General features: G+C 34.5%; 2 protein-coding genes across 4 annotated transcripts in view; one reads left to right on the forward strand and one right to left on the reverse strand.

Moving 5' to 3' along the window:
- Window positions 1-501, reverse strand: part of srp54 (signal recognition particle 54) — a 12,245-nt gene extending 11,744 nt beyond the window's left edge. Inside the window, exon 1 of one of the 2 annotated variants that reach the window (XM_051394607.1) lies at window positions 355-501. The gene's annotated coding sequence lies outside the window, so the exon portion shown is untranslated. Of the gene's footprint in view, window positions 1-350 lie in introns of both variants that reach the window. The other variant, XM_051394606.1, reaches the window with a different exon arrangement.
- Window positions 502-794: 293 nt separating this feature from the next.
- On the forward strand, window positions 795-7,092 carry zgc:109986 (uncharacterized protein LOC553566 homolog). 2 transcript variants are annotated; one of them, XM_051394639.1, is made up of 8 exons: window positions 795-1,198; window positions 1,327-1,457; window positions 5,167-5,305; window positions 5,385-5,506; window positions 5,801-5,911; window positions 6,006-6,112; window positions 6,264-6,354; window positions 6,635-7,092. In XM_051394639.1, the coding sequence occupies exons 1-8, from the start codon at window positions 1,102-1,104 to the stop codon at window positions 6,749-6,751; spliced, it is 915 nt and encodes a 304-aa protein (XP_051250599.1). In that variant the 5' UTR covers window positions 795-1,101; the 3' UTR covers window positions 6,752-7,092. The 2 variants fall into 2 exon arrangements, with proteins under 2 accessions (XP_051250599.1, XP_051250600.1); XM_051394640.1 differs by having other exon boundaries at window positions 796-1,198; window positions 6,638-7,092.
- Window positions 7,093-11,229: the final 4,137 nt, after the last annotated feature.

Genomic DNA, 11,229 nt, shown 5'->3' on the forward strand with positions numbered 1-11,229 from the left:
TGTGTGTGTGTGTACGGTGTGTGTGTACGGTGTGTGTGTGTACGGTGTGTGTGTGTGTACGGTGTGTACGGTGTGTGTGTGTGTACGGTGTGTACGGTGTGTACGGTGTGTGTGTGTACGGTGTGTACGGTGTGTGTGTGTGTACGGTGTGTGTGTACGGTGTGTACGGTGTGTGTGTGTGTACGGTGTGTACGGTGTGTGTGTGTGTACGGTGTGTACGGTCAGTAACGGTCAGTAACGGTCAGTAACGGTCAGTAACGATCAGTAACGGTCAGTAACGGTCAGTAACGGTCAGTAAGGGGAGATTAACGTTATTTAGAGTTAAACGGAGAATAACGGCTGTTTCTTACCGACCGTTGGTGACGTTGATCAAACGGAAAACACCGAAACTCTCCAGAGAAACGTCATCTAATCCGAACTGACCCGGAAACACTTCTCATCGTCGTCGTCGGACTTCTTCTTCTGTCCATTTAACGGCAGCTGGAGACTCATTACTGCCACCTGTCGGGCAACAACGTGTATTTCAGTTTAAACTGTAAATAATATTAAATAATATGTTATTACATTTATTTAGTTTTTATAGAATATTTAATAGTTTTAGAAACATTTAGAAAAAAACAATGAATGATAAAAACATTATTTTATCATTCTAATACATTTGTTATTGTTATTTGTTATCCTGGCCTCCATATGTTTCATTATAAACCTTCACTGACGACGGTTAATATTATTTATTCATATTTTGTAAACGTGTTTAACTCATTAAAGTTTTATTTAAAGAAAAAAAACCAACTGCTTCCGGGGTCTGTTTGTCCTCTTAAGGTGGTCTGAAGGATCCGGAAGAGCAGCGGGATTCTGAATCTTATCGTCTTCAACCGGTTCCGTCTGCGTTCAGACTGTCGGTGTTCTCACCGGAGCAGGTTCCGGACGGACCAGCAGAGGTTCCGGACGGACCAGCAGCTGCTGGGAGTCTGCAGGGTCCACCTTAAAACCACAGACACGTTCCTGCTGCAGCCCTGCAGAGCGGATCTGATCTGATCCTGATCCGTCCCATCGATCCGTCCCATCGATCCGTCCCATCGATCCGTCCTCGGGGTGGAGATGGATGTTCCCGCCGCGCAGTCAGAGCTCGTGCAGCTGCTGAACAGAGTGAACCCGCGGGAACTCCCCAAACTACTGCACTGGATGAGAAACTCAGGTAAACACACCTGGAAGCATCGATTAGTGATCACCGATCAATAGGTTGAACAGTATTAACAGTACCTGAGCTGTGAGTGAAGTGGACTGTGTGGGCCTCCGTACTGTGAGCTGTTCTCCTCCCTGCAGATGAACTGGATCAGCTGCTGTCAGACAACAACAACAACAACAAAGTGATCCTGAGGAACATTTCTGACGACCTGAGAGCCAGTTTACCGCCAAACGCCATGTTCCCCTCGGAGAGCACCGCCCACTGCAAGGTACTGGAACACTAATAACACTAATAACACTAATAACACTGACACTAATAACACTGACACTAATAACACTAATAACACTAATAACACTGACACTAATAACACTAATACTAATAACACTAATAACACTAATAACACTGACACTAATAACACTAATAACACTAATAACACTGACACTAATAACACTGACACTAATAACACTAATAACACTAATAACACTGACACTAATAACACTAATACTAATAACACTAATAACACTAATAACACTAATAACACTGACACTAATAACACTGACACTAATAACACTGGCACTAATAACACTAATAACACTGACACTAATAACACTAATAACACTGACACTAATAACACTAATAACACTAATACTAATAATACTAATACTAATAACACTAATAACACTAATACTAATAACACTAATAACAATTCAATTCAATTCAATTTTATTTGTATAGCGCCAATTCATAACAGAAGTTATCTCAGGACACTTTTCAAATAGAGCAGGTCTAGACCGAACTCTTTAACATTAATTACAGAGACCCAACAGTACCACCATGAGCAAGCACTTGGAGACAAGGGCAAGGAAACACTGCCTGTTAAAAGGCAGAAACCTAGGACAGATCCTCCGGCTCTAGGTGGGTGGTCGTCTGTCTCGACCAGTTGGAGAGAGAGAGAGAGAGAGAGAGAGAGAGAGAGAGAGAGAGAGAGAGAGAGACAGACAGACAGACAGACAGACAGGTGCACAGCAACAACAGTATTGGCAATGGCAATCTAGCAGGACCATGGCAGGAGGCTCCACCAGGATCCATGAGAACCTGCGAGACGAGAAAGCACAAGAACTCCGGGGAAGAAGTGAAGTTAGTAACATGCATTAAAGGGACATGAATGAGTGCAGAAAGAGAGAGGAAGAGAGGAGCTCAGTGCACCATGGGAAATCCCCCGATAGTCTAGGCCTATAGCAGCATAACTAAGGGATGGTTCAGGACTCACCTGATCCAGCCCTAACTATAAGCTTTATCAAAGAGGAATGTCTTAAGCCTACTCTTGAATGTGGTGAGGGTGTCTGCCTCCCGAACCACAACTGGAAGCTGGTTCCACAGGAGAGGAGCTTGGTAACTGAAGGCTCTGGCTCCTGTTCTACTTTTAGAGACTATAGGAACCACAAGTAGCCCAGCATTCAGAGAACGTAGTGTTCTAGTGGGGTAATAGGGTACTATGAGCTCTTTAAGATATGAAGGGGCCTGACCATGAAGAGCTTTATAGGTGAGGAGGAGGATTTTAAATTCAATTCTACATTTTATAGGGAGCCAATGCAGAGTAGCTAGTACAGGAGAGATGTGATCTCTTTTTCTAGTTCCTGTCAGTACTCGTGCTGCAGCGTTCTGAATTAATTGGAGCGTTTTAATGGACTTATTGGGGCAACCTGATAATAAAGAGTTGCAGTAATCCAGCCTTGAAGTAACAAATGCATGGATTAGTTTTTCTGCATCTGTCTGTGATAGTATGTGTCTAATTTTTCTAATATTACGTAAATGAAAGAAGGCAGTCCTAGAGGTCTGCTTTATGTGGGAGTTAAATGACAAATCCTGATCAAAGATAACTCCAAGATTCCTGACAGTGGTGCTAGAGGCCAAGTTAATGCCATCTAGAGTAACTATATCTTTAGACAATGAGTCTCTAAGGTTTTTGGGGCCAAGAACAAGAATTTCGTTTTTTTCTGAGTTTAACATCAGGAAAATTGCAGCTCATCCAGGATTTTATGTCCTTAAGACATGTTTGTAATTTAGATAATTGATTAATTTCATTGGGTTTGATTGATAGATATAACTGCGTATCATCTGCATAACAGTGAAAGTTAATGGAGTGATTCCTAATAATGTTGCCTAAAGGGAGCATATATAAAGTAAATAGTATTGGTCCAAGTACAGAACCTTGTGGAACTCCATGACTAACTTTAGTATTTATGGAGGATTCATCGTTAACATGTACAAACTGAGAACGATCTGATAAAGTATGACTTAAACCAGGTTAGGGCTGTTCCTTTAATGCCAATTTGAGGCTCAAGTCTCTGTAAAAGAATATCATGGTCAATGGTGTCAAATGCAGCACTAAGATCTAATAATACAAGTACAGAGACAAGTCCATTGTCAGAAGCAGTCAGAAGGTCATTATTAACTTTAACCAGAGCTGTCTCTGTGCTATGATGAACTCTAAATCCTGACTGAAAATCCTCAAATAAACTATTGTTATGTAGAAAGTCACACAACTCTTTGGCGACTACTTTCTCCAGAATCTTAGAGAGGAAGGGGAGGTTAGAAATCGGTCTATAGTTGGCTAAAACCCCTGGGTCAAGAGTAGACTTTTTAAGAAGGGGTTTAATTACAGCTACTTTAAAGGACTGTGGTACATATCCTGATAATAAAGAAAGATTAATCATATCCAGTAAAGAAGTGCCAATTAAGGGAAAAACTTCTTTAAGCAGCCTAGTTGGGATCGGGTCTAACAGACAGGTTGATGGCTTCGATGAAGAAATGATTGAAGTTAACTGATGAAGATCGATAGCAGAAAAACAGTCTAAATATATATCTAAGTTTACATTAGACAGAAGTCCCTGAACTTGGAGAGCCACTGATAACTGTTGATGGCAGTTGGTGATTAATTTTTTCTCTAATAGTAATAATTTTATTATAGAAGAAGCTCATGAAGTCATTGCTACTTAAGTTTATGGGGATATGTGGCTCAATAGAGCTGTGACTCTCTGTCAGCCTGGCTACAGTGCTGAAGAGGAACCTAGGGTTATTCTTATTTTCTTCTATTAGTGCTGAGTAATAGGCTCCTCTGGCATTACGGAGGGCCTTTCTATAAATTTTAAGATTATCTTGCCAAATTGAGCGATATTCTGATAATTTGGAAGAGCGCCATTTCCTTTCAGATTTCCTAGCTATTTGTTTTAACTGGCGGGTTTGGTGGTTATACCAAGGTGCTAGTCTCCTATGTTTTAATAATTTCCTTTTTATAGGAGCGATAGAGTCTAATGTTGATCGTAGTGAGCCTGCAGCACCATCGACAAGATTATCAATTTCAGAGGGACTAAAGTCGTTATAGGACTCTGTTAAATTCAGAGATGGCATTAACCCTAAAGACGTGTTACTTCTGTGGTAATTAAATTCGGCTTTGCAAACTGTGCAAATTGCCTTGGCTTTGTCCAACGAGCCGTCGGGCAACTTTTAAAAAGGAAACTTTCCCCCTAAAAGTCCGACCTTATCCATCTTTCCGCCATAGACTCTGCTTTAGTTAAGATAGATGTTTGCCCGGTTGGCCAGCGCATGTGACCAAAAGTTATGGGTCAGCCGCCACCGGAAGTAAACAAAACCACGTTAATTGATTTTAATGCATTAAATGTTTAAAAATAATCGCCAAAATGAACGCGTTAACTTTGGCAGCACTAAATAATAATAATTATTATATTATTAGTAGTAGTACTGTATAATTACTGTTGATATTGATATTGATGATGATATTGATGATGGTGATGATGATGATGATGATGATGATATTGATGATGGTGATGATGATGATGATGATGATATTGATGATGATGATGTTGATGATGATGATATTGATGATGATATTGATGATATTGATGATATTGATGATGATGAAGATGATGAAGATGATGAAGATGATGATGTTTCAGATGCAGCAGTGCTCCCGGCCGACGGTCCACGTGGACAGCTTCCTGTATGATGAAGATCAGGTGGACTCTCTGTGTGAGAACGGAACCATGAGTCGATCGTACTGTCTCACCTGTGGATCCCACAGAACCGCTCCTCTGGGTCAGAACACTCTTCCTCTTCCTCCTCATCGCTGACGTTCTTCCTGCTTACATCTTCTTCTCCTGTCTTCCTCCTGCAGACTTCCTGTCTCACTCCTTCTCCATCCCGGAGCTTCAGTTCCTGTTTGAGAACGTTCTTCCGGACCTGAGTGGCCGGATGCTGGTGGATGTGGGTTCCAGACTGGGAGCTGTCCTGTACGGGGTCAGTAGAACCCAGTAGAGCCCAGCAGGTCTCAGCAGAACCCAGTAGAGTTCTTAACATTAAATCAACGCCTGTGTGTCTGTGTGTGTGTCTGTGTGTGTGTGTGTGTGTGTGTGTGTGTGTCTGTGTGTGTGTGTGTGTGTGTGTGTGTGTGTGTGTCTGTGTGTGTGTGTGTGTGTGTGTGTGTGTGTGTCTGTGTGTGTCTGTGTGTGTGTGTGTGTGTGTCTGTGTGTGTGTCTGTGTGTGTGTCTGTGTGTGTGTGTGTGTGTGTCTGTGTGTGTGTGTGTGTGTTAGGGCTATGTGTTCAGTGCAGCCTCTCAGCTGGTCGGTGTGGAGCTCAGTGAGGACTTTGTGAGACTGCAGGAGGACATCGTCCACAGATACAACCTGTCAGACAGAGTGCAGGTACACACACACACACACACACACACACACACATACACTGCACTACATAAAGAACCCAGTAGAACCAGTTCCTGATGAGTTCCACCTCCTGCAGGTTCTCCACTCTGACGTCTGCCTGCAGAACGTTCTGCTGCAGAACGCTGACGTTCTCATCATGAACAACGTCTTCGAGTTCTTCATGGAACCAACAGAACAAGTCAGGTACACAATAACACACACACACACACACACACACACACACACACACTTACATACACAGGTACACACTAACACACACACTTATATATACACACACACACACACACACACACACAGATAACTAGATTATTAAAATGTGTGTGTGTGCTTTCAGAGCGTGGAACTTCATCATGAAGAACTTCAGGAAGAAAGGATCTCTGCTGGTGACAGTCCCCAGTCTGCAGGAGAGTCTGAACACACTGCAGGTAACCACACACACACACACACACACACTCATTATGTGTGTGTGTTATATATTAACGTGGATCTCGGTGCTGTAAGACCTTTTTATGCTGTAGGACCTTTTTATGCTGTAAGACCTTTTATGCTGTAGGACCTTTTAGGCTGTAGGACCTTTTATGCTGTAGGACCTTTTAGGCTGTAGGACCTTTTATGCTGTAGGACCTTTTATGCTGTAGGACCTTTTAGGCTGTAGGACCTTTTATGCTGTAGGACCTTTAATGAGCACTTCCTGTTGGTGTCCAGCAGGAGGCGGTGCAGCCCGGCTGGGTGGAGGAACTTCCTGTGGACTGTGACGTTTACCTGGGCGCTGACACAGACCCTGACGCTCTCAGACAGATCCACCTGTACAGGGTCCTCTGATCCGGACCTGCTGCTGTGGGCTCAGTTTGACTGTTCTGGACCACGGTTCCTATAAAACAGCTGGACTGGGTTCTGGACCACGGTTCCTATAAAACAGCTGGACTGGGTTCTGGACCACGGTTCCTATAAAACAGCTGGACTGGGTTCTGGACTGGGTTCTGGACTGGGTTCTGGACTGGGTTCTGGACTGTGTTCTGTACTGGGTTCTGGACTGGGTTCTGTACTGGGTTCTGGACTGGGTTCTGGACTGGGTTCTGTACTGGGTTCTGGACTGGGTTCTGGACAGCAGCTCTTTATGGTTCCTCAGGTTCTGCTTTAATAAATCCGGTCGTTTCAACCAATGAACCCTTAATGTGTCAATCTGTTGCTAGGAGACAGCTGTAGCTCTGTCCAATCAGGAGCAACCAGGAAGTCATTGTTAGCATCATTAGCTAGCATAACTTCCAAAAACTAAAAGGTCAAATATAAATCTTTGTAAATGTAGTTTATTGCTCCTCTCCGCCTTTAAAGGCAATAAAGTCTATCAGGTTCAGAATAATAAACATATATAATAATATAATATAAATATAGGATATAAATATATTAATAAAATATAAATATAGGATATTAATATAATAAAGTATAAATATAGGATATTAATATAATAAAGTATAAATATAGGATATTAATATAATAATAAAATATAAATATAGGATATTAATATAATAATAAAATATAAATATAGGATATTAATATATTAATAAAATATAAATATAGGATATTAATATAATAAAGTATAAATATAGGATATTAATATAATAATAAAATATAAATATAGGATATTAATATAATAATAAAATATAAATATAGGATATAAATATAATAATAAAATATAAATATAGGATATTAATATATTAATAAAATATAAATATAGGATATTAATATAATAATAAAGTATAAATATAGGATATTAATATATTAATAAAATATAAATATAGGATATTAATATAATAAAGTATAAATATAGGATATTAATATAATAATAAAATATAAATATAGGATATTAATATAATAATAAAATATAAATATAGGATATTAATATAATAATAAAGTATAAATATAGGATATTAATATATTAATAAAATATAAATATAGGATATTAATATAATAATAAAGTATAAATATAGGATATTAATATATTAATAAAATATAAATATAGGATATTAATATAATAAAGTATAAATATAGGATATTAATATAATAATAAAATATAAATATAGGATATTAATATATTAATAAAATATAAATATAGGATATTAATATAATAATAAAATATAAATATAGGATATTAATATAATAATAAAGTATAAATATAGGATATTAATATAATAATAAAATATAAATATAGGATATTAATATAATAATAAAATATATAGGATATTAATATATTAATAAAATTTGGGATATTAATATTATAATAAAGTATAAATATAGGATATAAATATATTAAAGTATAAATATAGGATATTAATATATTAATAAAGTATAAATATAGGATATTAATATATTAATAAAGTATAAATATAGGATATTAATATATTAATAAAGTATAAATATAGGATATTAATATAATAATAAAGTATAAATATAGGATATTAATATAATAATAAAGTATTAATAAAGGATATTAATATAATAATAAAGTATAAATATAGGATATTAATATAATAATAAAGTATAAATATAGGATATTAATATAATAATAAAGTATAAATATAGGATATTAATATAATAATAAGTATTAATAAAGGATATTAATATAATAATAAAGTATAAATATAGGATATTAATATAATAAAGTATAAATATAGGATATAAATATATGAATAAAGTATAAATATAGCATATAAATATATTAATAAAGTATAAATATAGGATATTAATATATTAATAAAATATGGGATATCAATATATTAATAAAATATAAATATAGGATATTAATATAATAATAAAGTATAAATATAGGATATAAATATAATAATAAAATATAAATATAGGATATTCATATAATAATAAAGTATAAATATAGGATATAAATATGTTAATAAAATAAAAGCATAGGATATTAATATAATAATAAAATAAAAATATAGGATATTAATATAATAATAAAGTATAAATATAGGATATTAATATAATAATAAAGTATAAATATAGGATATAAATATATTAATAAAATATAAATATAGGATATTAATATAATAATAAAGTATAAATATAGGATATTAATATAATAATAAAATATAAATATAGGATTTTGATATAATAATAAAGTATAAATATAGGATATAAATATATTAATAAAATATAAATATAGGATATAAATATATTAATAAAGTATAAATATAGGATATAAATATATTAATAAAATATAAATATAGGATATAAATATATTAATAAAATATAAATATAGGATATAAATATATTAATAAAATATAAATATAGGATATAAATATATTAATAAAATATAAATATAGGATATAAATATATTAATAAAATATAAATATAGGATATAAATATATTAATAAAATATAAATATAATAGGATATTGAAAATAAATAAAAGATTTGAATCTGATACAAACAATCAATCAATCAATCAATCAATAGACAATAAAAGGTCTCTGATCAAAGTGGAACACTTAACTGATGACGCATCCTCTCCTGCTGTGACTTACTCTGCGTCATCACTCGTCACCGCTTCCTTCCGTTCACTGTGACGTCACCGCTCCGCGTTCCTCGGACGGCAGCGGGACCGTTTCCAGGGCAACCATTGGCTGGCAGCGGAGGAGCGGCAGAACGGCCGACCAACCGGCGCTGAGGAGGACCGTGAACGCCCCGCCCACTTTACTCACTCCGTGTGGTGCGTTCAGGGGCCGACTTCAACTCGGAAACACACACGAGGCAGCTTTTATTTGAAATGGTCTGAGTCCAGTTTAAGTCCCAGTGTGACCAGTGGAGTGAAACTGGTTCAATACAAAACAAATAAAGAATTCATGCAACCGAACGAATACAGTCATGTTCCAGCATTAGAAATTATTATTATTATTATTATTAGAGCGATAAATAATCAATCAACGGAATCTGCAAATATTCACATTATTGATTTATAGGTGAAATATTTGTGTGATAAGAAATGTTCACTTGTAATTATCATTATTACTATTATTAGTAGTATTATCATCATTATTTGTATTATTGTTATTATTTTTATTATTATTATTGTTATTATTATTATTATCATTAGTATAGTTATATTATCATTATTATTATTATTATGATAATTATTATCATTAGGAATTTGTCCATCATGTTATTGACTTTTTTTAAAGATAACTTTCTTTTTAATCTGCCTTTGAATTGATTTTGAATGTTTTATTTGTCTATATCATAAAACATTTACATATAATTATACACACATTTTCAGATTTATTGATTTATTGGATTCAGTTCAACCTGCAGCTGAAAACATGTTTCCATTAGTATGAAGTCGGTATGCAGGATAATGATCAGGGCAGATAAATATATTCCCATAATTCAATTACAGCTGATGAGTTATTAGTTGATTATAATTTATTGTGAATTATATATAAACAGGTTATGAACCATTAACACGGAAATATGAAATGATCAGTTATTGATTGATCTGAAACAAATCAATCAATATTGTGCATCCATAAATATTTATTAATATTCAACAAATATTTCTGTACAGACATTGAACAGTTTGGAAGATCAATAAGATCATCAGCAGACATTCAGAGAACTAAAACTACAGCATTAATAAATTCATTCATTCATAAAGTTAATAAATTCATTTGTTCATGAAGTTAAAGAATTCATTTGTTCATGAAGTTAAAGGATTCATTCGTTCATAAAGTTAAACGGATTCATTCCTTCATAAAGTTAAAGGATTCATTCCTTCATAAAGTTAAAGGATTCATTCGTTCATAAAGTTAAAGGATTCATTCATTAACTTAATAAATTCATTAATTCATAAAGTTAAAGGATTCATTCGTTCATAAAGTTAAAAGGATTCATTCCTTCATAAAGTTAAAAGGATTCATTCCTTCATAAAGTTAAAGGATTCATTCGTTCATAAAGTTAAAGGATTCATTCGTTCATAAAGTTAAAGGATTCATTCATTAACTTAATAAATTCATTAATTCATAAAGTTAAAGGATTCATTCGTTCATAAAGTTAAAGGATTCATTCGTTCATAAAGTTAAAGGATTCATTCGTTCATAAAGTTAAAGGATTCATTCATTAACTTAATAAATTCATTAATTCATAAAGTTAAAGGATTCATTCGTTCATAAAGTTAAAGGATTCATTCCTTCATAAAGTTAAAGGATTCATTCATAAAGTTAAAAGATTCATTCCTTCATAAAGTTAAAAAGATTAATTCCTTCATAAAGTTAAAAGGTTCATTCCTTCATA

This window comes from Dicentrarchus labrax, unplaced genomic scaffold (genome assembly GCF_905237075.1).
Source record: "Dicentrarchus labrax unplaced genomic scaffold, dlabrax2021, whole genome shotgun sequence".
Lineage (NCBI taxonomy): Eukaryota > Metazoa > Chordata > Actinopteri > Moronidae > Dicentrarchus > Dicentrarchus labrax.